This window comes from Drosophila yakuba, chromosome 2R, assembly GCF_016746365.2.
Source record: "Drosophila yakuba strain Tai18E2 chromosome 2R, Prin_Dyak_Tai18E2_2.1, whole genome shotgun sequence".
Lineage (NCBI taxonomy): Eukaryota > Metazoa > Arthropoda > Insecta > Diptera > Drosophilidae > Drosophila > Drosophila yakuba.
The window spans coordinates 21,409,443-21,424,931 of NC_052528.2; the positions used below are offsets into that span (position 1 = coordinate 21,409,443).

Genomic DNA, 15,489 nt, shown 5'->3' on the forward strand with positions numbered 1-15,489 from the left:
GCGCCTGCGCAGTGACCATCGCTCAGCTGTTGTGGCGCAGGACGAAGTTGTGCCGCCATAGAATGCTGTTCTGAGCGTTCGAAATCAGCACTACCAAACGAAAGCTCCGCTCTCACACGGAGCGTCCTGTGGCCGCTTCCAGTGTTAAAACATAGGAAAGCTGCGGCTGGAAGCGGGACAACAGTGTGCCGCAGAAGATACCAACACCAACTATTGGTATCCGCCAGCAGAACTCACGCGCTACGCCGAGAGTACGTACTCCACATTTTGGCACAGTTCGCCCCCGCGGACTCTACTCTAACTCCACACCACTCCACACACACTATCGCAGCCGTAGATGTCGTCTATGTGGAGTGCAAAAAGTCGATTTTTCGCTAACAAAAAGTGTCTTGTGTGGGCAAAACTTTAAATGGCCCGGGCCATAAAAGGAGATTGCCATAGTTGCGACTTGCAGCGGAAGATGTCCTGCGAGGAGCTGCCGCGTCCGAGCTGCTGAGCTCGTCGGGCCGAGAAAAGTTTGTGCCAGCCAAGTGCCCGTATCCCCAGAAAAAAGCATCCCCCTGCCGCTGCTGCTGTGATGAGATTGGTGATAATGACTGCAACCAAAGGCCCACATGTATCCACATAAAAGCGCAGGTCGCAAACAGACAACACACACCACATAATCATAAGTAGCCACGTCTAAGCCACAGAGGTATTCACTGCCACGCACAACGACGGCGCATCCTTGCGAAACGGGAGGATCAGGAGCGACAGGATCTGGAGTGCCCAGCGAGGCAGAGGCAAACTAGTCGGCCCACATGGCGGGCTGGCGAGGACGAGGGCTACGTGCCACACTGCTGGCCGTGCTCACGTTACTCTCGGGTGAGCAGTTCCCGCATACACACCTTTCGCGGTCCACCGAACTAATCCTGAACTCCTCCACCTGCCCCACTGCGTCACAGTCACCCAGTCGGTGCGCATCACCAACCTGCGAGTGCCACGCACCTACACGCTGTTCCGGGACCACGAACCCGATCCTCTGGTGCTCGACTGCGAGGTGGAGATCGGGCCGCGGGAGCAGGGATTCGTCCTCAAGTGGCTGTTTAACAACCACTCCATCTACCAGTGGATACCGTCGGTCAAGGGGTTCGCCATGGTGAGTCACTCGGGGTCACTTTAGTCGCACCGAATTAATTAAGATTAATCGAACCATGTCTTTGTCTTCGTCTTCGATTTGTTCTTGTTCTTGTGCTTGCGACTGTAGGGCTTCATGAAGTCGAAGATAGACACCAAAATATTCACTATGGAGGGCAGTCCCGGTGTTATATCGATAAAGAATCCCGACTGGAACATGACGGGGGAGTATACCTGTGCGGTGCAGACCTTCGAGTCCACGGATAAGCGGAGTGCCCGCCTGCAAATAATCGGTGGGTGTCACGACCACAGCGCAAAGCAAAAGGATCGGCGGTGAAAGATGTGCGGTGGCGATGGGAATAAGAATGGGAATGGGTATGGGAGTGGGTATGGGAATGGGATACGGCTTGGGTAGCATGTGGAGATGGGGGTCGAAAGGTCTAAGGTGGTGGTTATGCCTCTGGTTTTTGCCTCTGGCTCTGCTGGCTAACCTGCCCACTTGGCCTCCCCGCCCCCCCCATCTTGACTTGGGCCCCCGTCCCTTGTGTGTTTGCATAGGTGTTCTTGGCTCGGGTCGGGTTTACACAGGGAGACAAAAATTATGATTTATGTACTTTAAAGCCATTAACAAAAGCCGGCAGAGCCTTACTCGAATGCGGTGGCCTTTGTGCTGCTCCACTATTAGCATTCATGCTCTTGAATATTATCTTGTGCCTTAGCAGTTCTAATTTATATTTTCAACGCACTGCATTTTGCAGTTCTTTTTAGGAACTAAGAAGACTATATTCTATCCCATTTTATAGGTTTTATTAGCATTTATTACATATGGTTTTAAAATACTAATATTACTTTATCAGCTTGATTACTTACCATATCCATAACTAAAGTTTGAGTAAACTTAGTGGGTGCCCTGAGTTTGTTTTCAGTGTTCTAGGGAATCGGTGCCACTGCAATTAGCTTAGTCAGCGCGTGCTGAATCGAGGTCCCCTATTAAATGCCAGGGTCTGTAGTTTTTTTGCCAGTGCAGGTGCTGGGCGCCGGCTGTGTGGCACGTGTGATTTGCTTTCATATTTGCATGCGTGTCATGTGGCAGTCGCTGCGGTGTCCGGAACCACGGCTTGTTTGTGCTGTTTTATGCTGTTTTCTGCTGTTTTGTGCTTTTCTTTGGGACACTGTTGTGTTTGGTATTGTTTTGTTTCGTTGTTTAGTTTGACACTTGATTAATTCTCACGACTTTTTGTCTTTCGGCTCCTGTCTGCCGGCTCCACCACACTCCGCCATACGCCAACCGCCCAATCTACTCGGATTGCGACAGTTCCTGAGTCGGATTTCATGCTGGAAGCGCGGATGAGCGGCTCGCGTATGGACGTGGACGTCATGTGTGCTGTCCAGCACGTCTTTCCGCAACCCATGCTGTCGGTCATGTAAGAAGATCCACTGTCCGGCCATTATGGCCGGTGGCCTGTGAAATCGAATAGCAGCTGGACCTAATCGTTCCCTCCGCAGGTTTGACACCCACATACTGGACTCGGTGCTGACGCAGTTGGACCAGGACCCCAGTGGCCTCTATAGCATGACCGTACGAACCCGCATTCCTAGAGATCAACTCGCGTCCCCCACCCCGATCACCTGTGCGTTTATCCTAGTTGGCACCAACTACACCAAGCGCAGGGAGACTATTTTTTATGGTAAGTACAGGTAAGCCTGGATTACATTTTGGGTATATTCATTGATGGCACACAAGATTACCTCTAGAGGAAAAGTAGTAAACTAGATTTGTTCAAAATTATATAACTAGTAAGTGAGAGTGTTTATGAAAATATATTTCGTTGAAAATGAACCTTGTTGTTTGTCCGTTTCTGCGTCCCATACGGACACCAAAATCTCGAGAGCTTCTACTAAAACTCTTTTAAACGTTTTCGCATTTGTAACATTTTCCTCTTTACAGATAAGGCCTCAACTATACAACGCAAGTGGACAACGGTCGCCGTAGTCATGTCCATCGCATCCTTAGCTCTAAGCAGTTAGTTCGGTAGAGTCCTTTTATGTAGGCTACATTCGTTTTTATGTTTGAACTAGGAACTTTGATACTCCTTAATTTTTAATAGACTTTTAATGGATAAACGTAATTTTTTGCGGTATTTTAAAAAAAAAGCGCTTATTTTGTACATGCATGTATTTTTAAGGATAACGAAACACAAAAACAAAAACAAACACCACAATGCGTAAGCAAACGAACCCATAAAGACAACAAAAGACAACAGTAAAGCATAACAAGAAATTCTTGTATTCATATATTTACCACATAAATAAAATATATATGATAGTTATATACGATGTATAGGTCTAATTGAGTACAGAAACGCTAATAAAAAAAAATACGAAAAGAAACATTAAAAGTGCATTAAACCAACCGCCTTCGTCGTCGTTTTATTTTGCTAAACAACTAAACAAATTTTGAAATTGTATTTTTATTGTAAAATTACGCTGTAGAGCTTGGAATCAAGTCATAAAATAAAAAAGAAAATCGCAGGACTAATTGAAACGCAATTATATTTGTTTAACACTTTTTAATCACATGGGCTTCACAAGGCAAATTGTGTTAATACATTTATTATTTATATATATAATATATGGGCTCGCGTCAAACGCTTTTTTGCGTCTTATAAACATTGTTATTTGCGGATTTTACAACAGTGCGGATGCTCCGCACTGCCGTCTAACTGCGAATGCAGCCCTGCGCGTGTTCCTGCGCACACCCTTCCAGCCCTGCCGACCTTCCAGCCTTCCAGTGTGCCTATGAGTATGCAGTGAAAATGACAGCAGTGGCAGAGGAGCCATCAACATCACCATCACCGTAGACAGCAGAAACGTTGACGCCAGCGCCAGACGAGAGCCAAGGTTCCTGCCACCCAGTTAGCCCACTCGATTGGATAATCGCGTGGATTTCCGAGGATCGGAAAACGCGAAATCAGCCCTCGAATAGTCCAAGTCCACAATCCCAGCCATCCAGCCAGAATGTCCTAGTGAAGTCCGCGGACGTGGGAAGAGTGCAGAGTAGGAAATAGAACGGCGGAGCAGGAGCTAAACGATGGCCTCCGGCGATGGCGACACCATCAACACCATCGACATGGACAGCTCCTCGGCGTCGCAGGCGAAACTGGCCGAGCCCAGCAATGGTAACTATTATCCACAGACCCCGTCACTTTTCCCAGCGTGAAAAAAATCAATGACTGTCGCTGTCGAATGGAAATGCCCCTGGCGCATGTGTCTCGCGCGAAGGGAAAGAAGCGTGAGTGTGAATCCACTTCCACCCCCGCCGCACTTGTCAGACGGACTTCCATCGGCTCCTATTTATATTTTTGGATTGATAACAAAAGAAAGTCACACGCGCGACTGGTGGGTGAGGGTGTCCTGTCCCCAAGTTCAAGTTGCGGTGATTGACCAGGCGACTGCGTCATGGCCTGAATTAAACATGACTCCTAATAATGAACTCTTTCCGTCTTTCTTTAGCCTCCACCGACCATGTGGGAAACTCATCGCCCGACGTAAGTACATCCGTCTTGGCCTCGAGGTCACTCCCATCCAAACTAATCGGGTCAATTACTTTCCCATCCCATCCCAACCAGCTGGGCAACCGAGCAAACCGAGCGTCCAGCAAGGCGGACAAGGAGCGCAAGATTGGCCACAGACGCGTCGGCGAAGGCGGCGAGATTACGTACAAGAAGATCCAGACGTCGCAGATCATGGGCTCCATCCAACTGGGAATTCAGCACACTGTAAGATACTTTTATAGATACTTTTATAGTACTTCAGGGATTTCTGGGCGGGATTACCAACTTTCATTGGACATTTTAGTTGATTTCTTCAAAGTATCTTCGCGAATATTGCATAGTAATCTTGAAATATCCTTCGCAGGTCGGCAGCCTAGCCTCGAAGCCCAAGCGTGATCTACTTATGATGGACTTCTGGGAAATCGAGAGCATCACCTTTCCACCAGAGGGTTCTAGCCTTACACCTGCCCACCACTACAGCGAGTTCAGATACAAGATCTACGCGCCCATAGCGTTTCGCTACTTTCGGGATCTGTTTGGCATCCAGCCAGATGATTTTATGGTAAGTGCTGCTCTGTTTCCATTCCATGTCGGCAGATACTGATGGACCATACTTTCAGATGTCCATGTGCACGTCCCCGCTGCGGGAACTGTCCAATCCTGGTGCTTCCGGCTCTATATTCTACCTGACGACCGACGACGAGTTCATCATAAAGACGGTGCAACATAAGGAGGGTGAATTCTTACAGAAACTACTGCCTGGGTAGGTGACTCCAAAAAGTCCTTGCCAGAAAACCTATTTCAAATCTGTAATATGTGTTTCAGTTACTATATGAATCTAAATCAAAATCCGCGCACGTTATTGCCAAAGTTCTTCGGACTGTACTGCCTGCAGACGAGCAATGCCAAAAATATTCGCCTGGTGGTCATGAACAATCTGCTGCCCTCGTCCGTAAGGATGCACCTCAAGTACGACCTCAAGGGCTCCACGTTCAAGCGCAAGGCCAATAAGGCGGAGCGTGCCAAGAAGTCGCCCACGTACAAGGACCTCGACTTCATGGAGCAGCATCCCAACGGCATATTCCTGGAGGCCGAGACCTACGCCGCACTGATCAAGACCATTCAGCGCGACTGCACGGTACTGGAGTCCTTCAAGATCATGGACTACTCCCTGCTCCTCGGCGTCCACAATCTGGATGTGGCGCTGAAGGAGAAGCAGAGTGAGCAGAGAAAACCGCTCAGGGCTCCGCTGGCCGAGGACTCCGATGTGGATGTAGACGATCCGCTGGACGGGGATGCGGCCACGGGTATCAGCAGGAATAAGTGAGTATCTCAGCTTGCTGCCAAACCTTCGTGCAATCTAAAGATCTAACCCAGTGCGGCATACAGGTCCGTGAACCGTCAGCGGCTGGTGGCCCACTCCACGGCCATGGAGAGCATTCAGGCGGAGAGTGAACCCATCGACGACGAGGAGGATGTGCCGTAAGTGATTCAGTTTCGATACCACATATTGCCGAGTTTACAACCTATGACTTAACCCAATTCCAGACCCGGTGGGATACCAGCTAGGAGTGAGAAGGGCGAGCGCCTGCTGCTCTACATCGGCATTATCGACATCCTGCAATCCTACAGGCTGAAAAAGAAGCTGGAGCACACATTCAAAAGCATCATACACGATGGGGTAATGTAGAAGTTTCCAACAAGGACTTGCCACTGATATGCACTGTTTCAGGAAACCGTATCGGTCTGCCGGCCCTCGTTCTATGCGCAAAGATTCCAAAACTTCATGGCCAAGACCGTGTTCCGCAAGATACCATCCCGTAAGTGGACCGGACGCGGAAGTCGGGCTAAGTACTCGTACTGTAAGGCATTTTTGTGTGCTGTTGGCCGAGTTATGCAAGCACTCAGTTCCGGTTTCCGACATTTTTGAGTAGATAGTTTGCCATAGACACAGTCACACACCATTTACATTCGAACACACACACCGTACACCATTTAGACACTTGTAGCTTGCTAATGTTGGTTAATCGATCGATGTGCAGCAAAAATGCAATATGGTACACTTGGCCTGAGTAGACGCCGATTTGAAGGGATACTCGTATCTCTACATCGAATCAATATCCACCAACCAAAAAACGCTCTGTTCTCTGCTTTCTTTTTGGCCATGTCTCGAATGTATTCACCCCACACTTACGTACGCATATAGTGGATCTCCCAGAGATCAAGGGGAATCACAGAAAATTTCGTACCTTGGTGACCAGCTATATAGGTAATCAAACAAATGGTCGATGTCTTTTAACTTTTAACTTATAACTTTTGATTATCTCTCTCACTTGAGTTCTACTTACACCTTTCTTTATCGAGTATTTTATAGTGTTTAATAACGATGTTTTGTATTCACCACTTGGTTTTATATGATATGATTTCGAAACGGACGCCAAAGCATGCCTCTCAATCTCACGTTAGTTGACCTCACAACCCCGGCATCCTCGGCATCCTTGGCATCCTTGGTATCCTTCGCTCCTGGCAACCGTATTGCTCTTGGCTTCGCATAGTTGTTTTGGAAGTGCTATGCTTTTTGAACCTTATTTTTCGATTGAAACAACCTTTATGTGTTCGTCATCTAATTTTCTAATTTCCATCATTTTTGCAGCGCTTAAGCATTCGCCTTCGAAGAGAAAAAGCCTTTCCAAGGCCATTCAGCGCTCCATTGACAGCGACAACGAGGTGGCCTCCAGGCGTAAGTTGAGCATCCTAAAAAATGTGTATCTATATATACATATGTATATAAAAGATATAGTTTCTTAAGATGACAAAGATTTATTCTTAGATTTATTCTTAAAGACTAGATTATTCATTAGTTTGCTAAACCTCTTTCAATTTCTTCAGCGGTTCACGCCTCGCACTCGCATAGTAGTGGCAAGATTCACCAGCCAGCCAAGCCGCCCACCACCGAGCCCACGCCAGCGGGAGCGGCAGGCGGAGCCGAAAGAGGAGCAAATGCCCCAGGTCCAGCAACCACCAGTGGCACCAGCGAACGGGCACCACCGCCCGTCAAGCAGCGTACGCCGGCGGCCAGTAATCTGAAGACGCGAGTGCCACCGCCAGTGCCGCCACGCGGCTCGCCACGGCGCAAGGATGCCCAGGATCGGACGACACCAGGTACAGAACCGCACACCACTTATCCCAACCCGGCACCAGCACATACCCACACCCTTCAGGTGCCAGCGAACGAGGGCATGCCGCGTTTCGGAGATCGCCGTTCGCCTAGCAATGTCCAGGATTGGTTGGAGCTGCACGATCTATTTGATGCTCCGGACAGTGGGCCCTATGGTCCATCCGCTCCACCTGCTCCTCTGGCAGACCCAACGGTTACCCTACTGCGAAGTTCTTCGCTGCGGCGACGGGATTCCCTGCACTCCGCCTACTCCACGGCTCGATCGGAGAGTAGCTTCCGGCGCCAGCAGCCACGACTGCTCAACCACGTGGACATCTTCCAGCGCAAGAACAGCTTTGTGGCGCGCAGTGATCGGTCATCAGTGGGCTCCATAGTGCGGAGCTTTCCGCCGATCAGAGCGGAGAGCTACCGTACGGGACGTTCCCGATCCTCGGGCAGTATTCCCAGCCAGCGTTCTCCCAGGCGAGGAATTCCAGAGAAGCTTCAGCGGCAACAGAGACGGAAGCGCTACTTTCATTACGTGGACTTGGCGCTCGGTGGCGAGGATTGCGAGAACCAGCCGGAGGAAGATAATCTGCTGCAGTCGGTCAGTGCTTTTCTGGAGGTCAAACGGGAACTGGAGGCGACACAGCGCCCCAGAAGACCGCTACCCAAGCTGACGATTCCCGAGCCGGTCGTAGAGCCAGCGAGGAGTCCTACTGCCCAGCATATGAGAAGGGGAAAGAGACGAGCGCCCAAGGCAGCGCCCTCCACGATACCCGAGAGCGACGGCACTCAGGGATCGACGGGACGCGGACAGGGACGGGATTAGCTACTCGCTTGCACCTCGCTTACCCACTACCACACTACACCATTACCCAATTACCCAACCAACCCTTTTTCTACTACTGTCTACTTCTGCCACTCATCACGTTGTATATTTTGCTCTGCTCATTGTATTGCTAGGCACAACGCCCTCATGCAGCTCGACTCCTCCCCCCGCCTTTGACGACATCTCCGAGGACAGCTCGAACAAGAACAGCACCTCGTCGATAGGGCGCCGGTCTCATCATCATCACCACCACCATCAGCAGCACCACCAGCAGTCGCAGCAGCACCAGCAGTCCTACTATCTGGATCGCAAGATGAACATCGGACCCGCCTATCGAGGCTCCTACAAGGAGGACATTGTGAGGTAGTAATGCTCCTGTTTCTTAACCATATTTTAGCTATCCCATTTGTAATAAAATTGATGTATTGTTTGACCAGCGTCTCGGAAGTACATCTGGATACATTGCTGGCGGTGGACACGTCGTCGAGCAGCCAGTACGGATCCCGCGGCGGATTGGCCTGGACCCCGCCCGCTTCAGGTGAGGGCTCCACTCCCACATGGACAGAGGGCACACCAAGTTTTACGGACTCCAGTTCGAGTGGTGATCTCGGTAATTGGCACTTAAGATTTGCTTTGAAATCGCTTTTTGTGTTTCTATATCTATCTGTATATGTGTATTCGTTCACGCTTGCAATCGTAGACAACTTCTCGCCCATAAACTCATCTAAAATCGATCGTCACAAGCCGACGGTGGAAGAGGCTATCAACTCTCTGTCCGCGGGAATGGTAAATATCAGAGGAGACCGACTCTAGATACGATTCCAAGCACACACACACAGATACTTCCCGAACCGCTGCACCCACGACACTTAGACACCTAGACAGCTCCATGCCCATCCATCACCCAGGGTTAGACTTGCACACATCCATGTAAAATCGCACACCATTCGAGTTTTCCAAATTGCAGTTCATCTTTCGTTTGGGTGTTCTTCACCATCACCATTCCCTCACGACATCCCACTGATACATAACTTCTCTATTGCATTCTTATAGATCAACTAACATAGCATGTGGTGACGGAACACAAGACACACCAATCCAGATATATCACGATGTGGACTGAGAAAGAGTCCGAGCGAAATATGCCTCATACTCTTACATACTGATTATGCTTGCGTGTTCAGGCGCTCTTGTATAGCTAGGATATAATCAAAAGGCGCCCCACGTAGAACAGATTCCCTAGTCATGCCCACAACCACGACCACACCCACACCCACAGCTGCCCATCCCCTCCAGCGGACACCGGGTGAAAAATAACCATCAAAGACATAACTCAATCCAGCAAAAGATATTATATACAAAACCCAACCAAGCATACTCCCCACACACAAAACTAAAGAAGCATATAGCAAATAACTGGCAAATCAAATAGAAAGATGCGCAGGATGGCATCCCGTTGGTGATCAGAGATCCGTGATCCGTTTTCCCGGTCCCATGTATGTACGTTTAGTGTACGGTGTAAAGAGTTCGTTATGCGTTCGATCAGATAATATGGAATTATACAATACACTGAAATTATATTAATAAACGTTTTTGCGATACTTTCGATCTCCGATATATCCACATAAGTACGTATTATGTATACCTATGTATAATCAGCAATCGCGATATTACAATATTATTGTAAAATATTTCAATTTACAAGCCAGACAAACCAAGAGCAAAATTATATACATATTATTCATCTGTATTTATTAACGATAATTGTAACGCGCTTAGGTTTACTCAACACAATAAACAGAACAAAACCGGACTTACAATGGATATTACAATACGTGTACCAACGGACTGACTCGGACTGCAGACAACTTTCGACTCAAACATGATGAAAGAATTGATTATTTATTAATTAGTTGAATGTTATTTAACTTATATGCATTATTCTAAAGATTACTGAAATCCAAATGTAATTACAATAAATTAAATTGCAAGGTTGAAATTCCGGCATGTTCCCTCGAATGCAATTTTGCTAGACTAAAACAAACATACGTTTGAAACGGGCGACTAGTACAGTTTCTGCAGATCCTTGAGCGGCTGATTCAGGAAGTCGTTGGTCCAGTAATTGTCCGGATTATCCAGATGGTTGTCAAAGTCCACCAAATCCCGCATGGCTCCGCGTTTCAGCAGCAGCGACACGCCTTCCAACGTATCGGATGACTGTGCGAGCGTGAACTTGGCCTTTGACCACCTTGCACCCGAATCTCCGGAGCAGTTGTATACCTGAATGGCGGCTCGGTCGTGCTGCAGCGTCATCAGCTTATTGTCCACCACCACGAAGCAGGCGTTCTTGAAGTTCTCCTGGATCTTGTCCGCTATCTTGGCAGCTGGCGACTTGTCCACCTGGTTGTCGTAGAAGTTCTCCGGCGCAGCATAGTAGCCGGCGATTACCAATCCCTCGCTTTCGGCGTGGGCATCGATCTGGAAGTGTTCGGTAAATTAGTATACCATTTTATAGTTTATTAATACAAGCACCACAGCTTTAGCAAAGACTGGGAGTAAACAGCTAAACAGGGTAAAAGTGGTGTGACAGTACTATTTATACCATCGTGGGGTACAAGGTACACTTTACTGAATAAAAAACGAATAGAATATTAACTTTTTCCTTCTAGGCACAATATTGGATAAATATGCAACCGGCGTAGATTAGAATAGTTATATATCTTTATGATAGCAGAGTATTTAAATCGGGTGCGTAAATCTAGATACAAATTGAAGCCGTATTAGTGTCATGATTGGGAGCACCACATTGCTGTCCGGATTAGCAACGAGCCCCTCATGGAGTGTGTTTAGTGTAAGGGCAATTGGCAATTACCAACATGAGGGCCACCTCCGCCATGGGGGTGACATAGAGGCACTGATGGAAAAGCGGAATCGCATCCACGATTTCCACCTGGGAGCCCTTTGAGGTCTTCTCAGCCAGCAACAGCCCGTTGACCGCCTGGTGTGGATACTTGGCCGCGTGGAATATCAACTTGGCGTACGCCCGCTCCGAGATCTTGTAGTCGCACATTTTCTCTGAATATTATCTCAATTTATTCGGCAAAAAATAAAACATGAATTGGAAATTCGACAACTAGAAAGTGTGACCGTACCGCAGCCGTTCAAATAAACCACAGATGTCAAATACACACTGGAATATACTAACACCCACCAAGAAGGAGCTTTCTGCTAAATGGGTTCCACAAAACATTGTATGGAGTAAATGGGATCCAACATAAATTTGTTTTTAATTTCTTTATTGTTCTGTTTTTTTAATACTTCCAAATTTCTAAAATCGTCTTAATCTTAAGTTGTAGAATACATCTGGTCACAACAACATGGGCGCGCAAACAAAATTTAGATTCCACTTCAAATTAATTTATTACTCAAACTAATATTTAATTCTAACGTGAATGATGGAAAACATAACTGAATATGTGTAACATTTTATTTCTTAACTGTCCGTCTGCGTCTCGCTCTTGCTTGGCTCTTTTTCCGGTTTTTTTATATATGTATATTGTAACTAAAAAATATTTAGCAGTTCAGCTGAATGTCCGGCGGAAGACCACCCCGGCCTTCCCATTGGATCCTTGAACACCATCAAACCACACCGATTGGAGAACTACGTCTGGCTTTCATTCAGTATTGCCTTGATGTCGTCAGCGTCCAGCGTCTCGTACTTAAGGAGCGCCTCCGCAAGCGCTTTGTGCTCCTTGGTGTGTTTTCGCAGGATGGCCTTCGCCCGCTCGTAGCTATCGCTGAGGATGCGCTTGATCTCCGCGTCCACGGCTTCAATGGTGTTGGGGCCAAGGGTGTCGCCGGTGCCCAGACCCTTGGACGCCTCGATGGTGCGAAGACCGACCTTGTCAGACATGCCCCAGTCCCTGACCATATGCGTGGCGATGGAGGTTGCCTGCTTGAGATCGCTGCTGGCTCCCGAAGTAATCTTTTCTGCTCCAAAAACCAGTTCCTCAGCAGCTCGGCCGCCCATCATGGTATCCATCATGGCCAGCAGCTGCGCCTTTGTGACATGGTAACGCTCCTTCTCCGGTATGTAGGCGGTGTGTCCAAGCGAGGGTCCGCGGGGCATGATGGTCACCTTGTGCAGCGGATGCGACTCCTTGGTGTAGAAGGCCACAATTGCGTGGCCGCCCTCGTGGTAAGCGGTTATGGTGTTGGCCTCCTCATCCGGCAGACGAGCCTTTCGCTCGGGTCCCATAAGTACTTTGTCTCGTGCCGTTTCCAAATGCTTCATGCTGACTGTTTCGGCTCCATCAATAGCAGCCCTGCGAAAATGTTGAAATTTTTTATAACGCTCTTATAAATTGTGATCGTATAAAGCTACACCATTTATTCCTTACCTTAACGCCGCTTGGTTGATCATGTTCTCCAGGTCCGCTCCTGTAAATCCAGAGGTGCCGCGCGCCAGCATGTCCAAGTCGATTTCGTCGTGCAAAATCTTCGTCAGATACAGAGACAATATCTCCTTGCGTCCAGTGAAATCGGGTGTCGACACCATGACTTCTACATCAAATCGACCCGGTCGTAGGAGAGCCTGATCCAAATCGTCGCGACGATTAGTGGCTCCCAGAACAATGACGCCGGCGTTCTGATGGAAGCCATCCATCTCGGAGAGCAGCTGATTGATGGTCTGATTGGCGTAAGGATGCAGAACAGAGTTGGTTCGCTTGGCGCCCACCGAGTCAATTTCGTCGATGAAGATCACACAGGGGGCTCGGGCCTTTGCTGCCTCTGCAAGATAGTGCTCATGTTTAGTTGACCACTTGGTAAAATTTAAGTGCACTTACTAAACAGATCGCGCACCCGCCTGGCTCCTTGGCCCACGAGCACCTCATCGAACTCCGGCCCGGCAGCATGGAAGAATGGAACTTTGGCTTCACCGGCGACGGCACGGGCCAGCAGAGTTTTGCCAGTACCCGGCGGGCCAACCAGGAGCACTCCTTTTGGAAGCTTTCCGCCCAAATTCGAGAACTTCTCGGGACTCTTCAGGAATTCAACGACCTCCTTGAGCTCCTGCTTGGCTTCGTCGCAACCCTTTACATCCTCGAAAGTGACATTGATCTCCTCAGGGTCCACCTCGACCTGGTTGCCCAGTTGGATGCTGCTGAAAGAAAGGAAAATCAGACGGGTAAAACAAAAGTAATGACGTGGAGGCTCACCGAAATACGGATCCGTTGGAGGTTGTGAAGAAGCTCAGGAAAATGCCCAGGAACACGACGATTACGACGAGAGTCTGCAAAGTCTACGTGACAATTACTAGAATTTATTTATCGACACTAAAGAAGACAAAGGCCCTCTGTGGTATTCAAAGTAATCAAAACACACTCGTACCTTTAGATATTTCATAGTTTTTCCCGATTTTGGAGAGTCCTCAGAGTTAGCGGCGGCCAAGTAGCCCTCGGCAAAGGCAATCTTCAGGTTCTCCTAGAATACAAAATATTAGTACGGCCAATAATTGAGGAACTCTATGGTCCTACGGCATTATTAAATCCATGGTCGTCGGATTTGGCCAGCAACCGTCTCAGTTTTTCAGCCTGAAACGGTGTGTCTCCGTCCAGACGCTGGGGTGAGTTGGCCAGGGCATTCTTTAGCCGCGAGGTCATTGTGGGATTGCGCTTTTGTTCCGCCTCAATAGAGCGATCTGTCTTAAAGCCACGTATGTGCTTTCTATAATGAAGGGGTAAACTTTAGGCATAGTTCGTAGATTCGTTCCGTATACATACAGCTGTTGTTGTGAGAAGAGCGGACGAAGAAGACCTGGCGTAATAGTTGGAATCACCTTGCTGAAAACATAAACCAGGATTAACCAGATCCTCGAAAGGGCAAGTTTAACTACGTACACATTGGCGCCTGTGGGCGGTGCACCTGCTGCTCCGGTAAGCGAAACTTCGAACTGATAATTTTGCAGCTGGACCCGACCGATCTGTGTGGCTGGCTCCTCCAATGTGACCCGAACGTCGCGCATGGAGGGCAGAATGCTCGTCACCTTGGCCAGCACCTCATCGACCAGCTGCCGGTCGAGAATGCCATTCAGTCGAGTCGCCCTCTCCACCATGCCCTGTAAGCTGGCGCTCGAGCGACTCAGCAGGTTTCGCAGGTCGAGCACCAGGTCATGACTCCGGCTGGACGTGGACTTGGACAACCGGGCTGCTCCGGCGCTCCCGTGCAGCTTGGTCCGATTCACGGAGTAGTAGTGCGGCTTTCTGCTGAAGTTGCCTAGGTACAGGTAGGGCTGTCACATCACACGCAGTTCCCCGATTCAAAGTGTTGGGTGAAAGGAACAGAGCAGTCAGGTGGGCGGTTGTATGAATTGCCGTTGCGCAGGACTTACCACGGAGTGTGTGGTGGTGGAGAACATTGCCAAAACTACAAATTTCAATTAATTACAAGGGCAGGCTCAGGTTCGCGGCCAGCAGACGACACAGCTGTAACTTTACTTGACAGCGAAAATGTCATAATCTCGTCGCGTCGTGCGCGTTGCATCCCTGGTTCTGGTGGTGCGCGACTTTCCACCTCTTATCTCAGCACGCGTTCTCCACTTACTGGCAATTTTGAAAAGTGTATTTCTTTGTTGACTGGTGACTTTAATTTTAAGTCTTATTTGGTTTTTAATTTGGTTTATATATCCAAAACTGCCACTCGCACAACTGATAGCTTTCGGTTCGATTCAGTACACTGGAGTGAATGGAATGTAAAAGTTTAACTTATACATACATATACAAAATTTTGTAAAAATAAAATGAAAGATAATCAACGTTAACTTTGCATGT

The 15,489-nt window shown here is 48.4% G+C and overlaps 4 protein-coding genes across 13 annotated transcripts; 2 read left to right on the top strand and 2 right to left on the bottom strand.

The window, feature by feature from the left end:
• Positions 1–167: 167 nt before the first annotated feature.
• On the top strand, positions 168–3,666 carry LOC6531730. The gene is made up of 6 exons (XM_002092484.4): positions 168–864; positions 945–1,138; positions 1,247–1,409; positions 2,432–2,540; positions 2,623–2,804; positions 3,065–3,666. The coding sequence occupies exons 1-6, from the start codon at positions 801–803 to the stop codon at positions 3,142–3,144; spliced, it is 792 nt and encodes a 263-aa protein (XP_002092520.1). The 5' UTR covers positions 168–800; the 3' UTR covers positions 3,145–3,666.
• A 256-nt stretch (positions 3,667–3,922) lies between these two features.
• Positions 3,923–10,658, top strand: LOC6531731 (phosphatidylinositol 4-phosphate 5-kinase type-1 alpha). 7 transcript variants are annotated; one of them, XM_039372054.2, is made up of 16 exons: positions 3,930–4,295; positions 4,630–4,664; positions 4,746–4,895; positions 5,035–5,232; positions 5,291–5,433; positions 5,496–5,993; positions 6,048–6,152; positions 6,219–6,351; positions 6,403–6,490; positions 6,877–6,939; positions 7,324–7,410; positions 7,560–7,832; positions 8,794–9,022; positions 9,097–9,269; positions 9,360–9,445; positions 9,713–10,658. In XM_039372054.2, exons 1-16 carry the CDS (start codon positions 4,208–4,210, stop codon positions 9,719–9,721), a joined length of 2,358 nt encoding a protein of 785 aa, XP_039227988.1. In that variant the 5' UTR covers positions 3,930–4,207; the 3' UTR covers positions 9,722–10,658. The 7 variants fall into 7 exon arrangements, with proteins under 7 accessions (XP_015051522.1, XP_015051523.1, XP_015051530.1 ...); XM_015196042.3 differs by having other exon boundaries at positions 9,360–10,658; XM_039372056.2 differs by lacking the exon at positions 9,360–9,445.
• Positions 10,391–11,829, bottom strand: LOC6531732 (ER membrane protein complex subunit 8/9 homolog). The gene is made up of 2 exons (XM_002092486.3): positions 11,532–11,829; positions 10,391–11,137 (listed from the first exon to the last, which is right to left on the bottom strand). The coding sequence occupies exons 1-2, from the start codon at positions 11,727–11,729 to the stop codon at positions 10,724–10,726; spliced, it is 612 nt and encodes a 203-aa protein (XP_002092522.1). The 5' UTR covers positions 11,730–11,829; the 3' UTR covers positions 10,391–10,723.
• A 231-nt stretch (positions 11,830–12,060) lies between these two features.
• LOC6531733 (ATP-dependent zinc metalloprotease YME1L) lies at positions 12,061–15,421 on the bottom strand. Of its 4 annotated transcripts, none has more exons than XM_015196047.3 (9): positions 15,051–15,421; positions 14,560–14,951; positions 14,443–14,502; positions 14,197–14,386; positions 14,051–14,143; positions 13,879–13,961; positions 13,507–13,820; positions 13,060–13,450; positions 12,061–12,984 (listed from the first exon to the last, which is right to left on the bottom strand). In XM_015196047.3, the coding sequence occupies exons 1-9, from the start codon at positions 15,075–15,077 to the stop codon at positions 12,321–12,323; spliced, it is 2,214 nt and encodes a 737-aa protein (XP_015051533.1). In that variant the 5' UTR covers positions 15,078–15,421; the 3' UTR covers positions 12,061–12,320. The 4 variants fall into 4 exon arrangements, with proteins under 4 accessions (XP_015051533.1, XP_015051532.1, XP_002092523.1 ...); XM_015196046.2 differs by having other exon boundaries at positions 13,507–13,823; XM_002092487.3 differs by having other exon boundaries at positions 13,507–13,823; positions 13,879–13,952; positions 15,051–15,420.
• Between the last annotated feature and the right edge of the window lie 68 nt (positions 15,422–15,489).

Excerpts from the sequence above, each read along its gene's own strand:
- LOC6531731 (XM_015196036.2), top strand. The coding sequence starts at position 4,208 with ATGGCCTCCGGCGATGGCGACACCATCAACACCATCGACATGGACAGC. Across the intron at positions 4,665-4,745 it reads TGGGAAACTCATCGCCCGAC|CTGGGCAACCGAGCAAACCG; the intron begins GTAAGTACATCC and ends CATCCCAACCAG. Across the intron at positions 5,233-5,290 it reads TCCAGCCAGATGATTTTATG|ATGTCCATGTGCACGTCCCC; the intron begins GTAAGTGCTGCT and ends CCATACTTTCAG.
- LOC6531730 (XM_002092484.4), top strand. The coding sequence starts at position 801 with ATGGCGGGCTGGCGAGGACGAGGGCTACGTGCCACACTGCTGGCCGTG. Across the intron at positions 865-944 it reads CGTGCTCACGTTACTCTCGG|TCACCCAGTCGGTGCGCATC; the intron begins GTGAGCAGTTCC and ends ACTGCGTCACAG. Across the intron at positions 2,805-3,064 it reads CAGGGAGACTATTTTTTATG|ATAAGGCCTCAACTATACAA; the intron begins GTAAGTACAGGT and ends TCCTCTTTACAG.
- LOC6531732 (XM_002092486.3), bottom strand. The coding sequence starts at position 11,729 with ATGTGCGACTACAAGATCTCGGAGCGGGCGTACGCCAAGTTGATATTC. Across the intron at positions 11,138-11,531 it reads CGGAGGTGGCCCTCATGTTG|ATCGATGCCCACGCCGAAAG; the intron begins GTAATTGCCAAT and ends GAACACTTCCAG.
- LOC6531733 (XM_015196046.2), bottom strand. The coding sequence starts at position 15,077 with ATGTTCTCCACCACCACACACTCCGTG. Across the intron at positions 14,144-14,196 it reads ACCATGGATTTAATAATGCC|GAGAACCTGAAGATTGCCTT; the intron begins GTAGGACCATAG and ends TTTGTATTCTAG. Across the intron at positions 12,985-13,059 it reads ATCAACCAAGCGGCGTTAAG|GGCTGCTATTGATGGAGCCG; the intron begins GTAAGGAATAAA and ends ACATTTTCGCAG.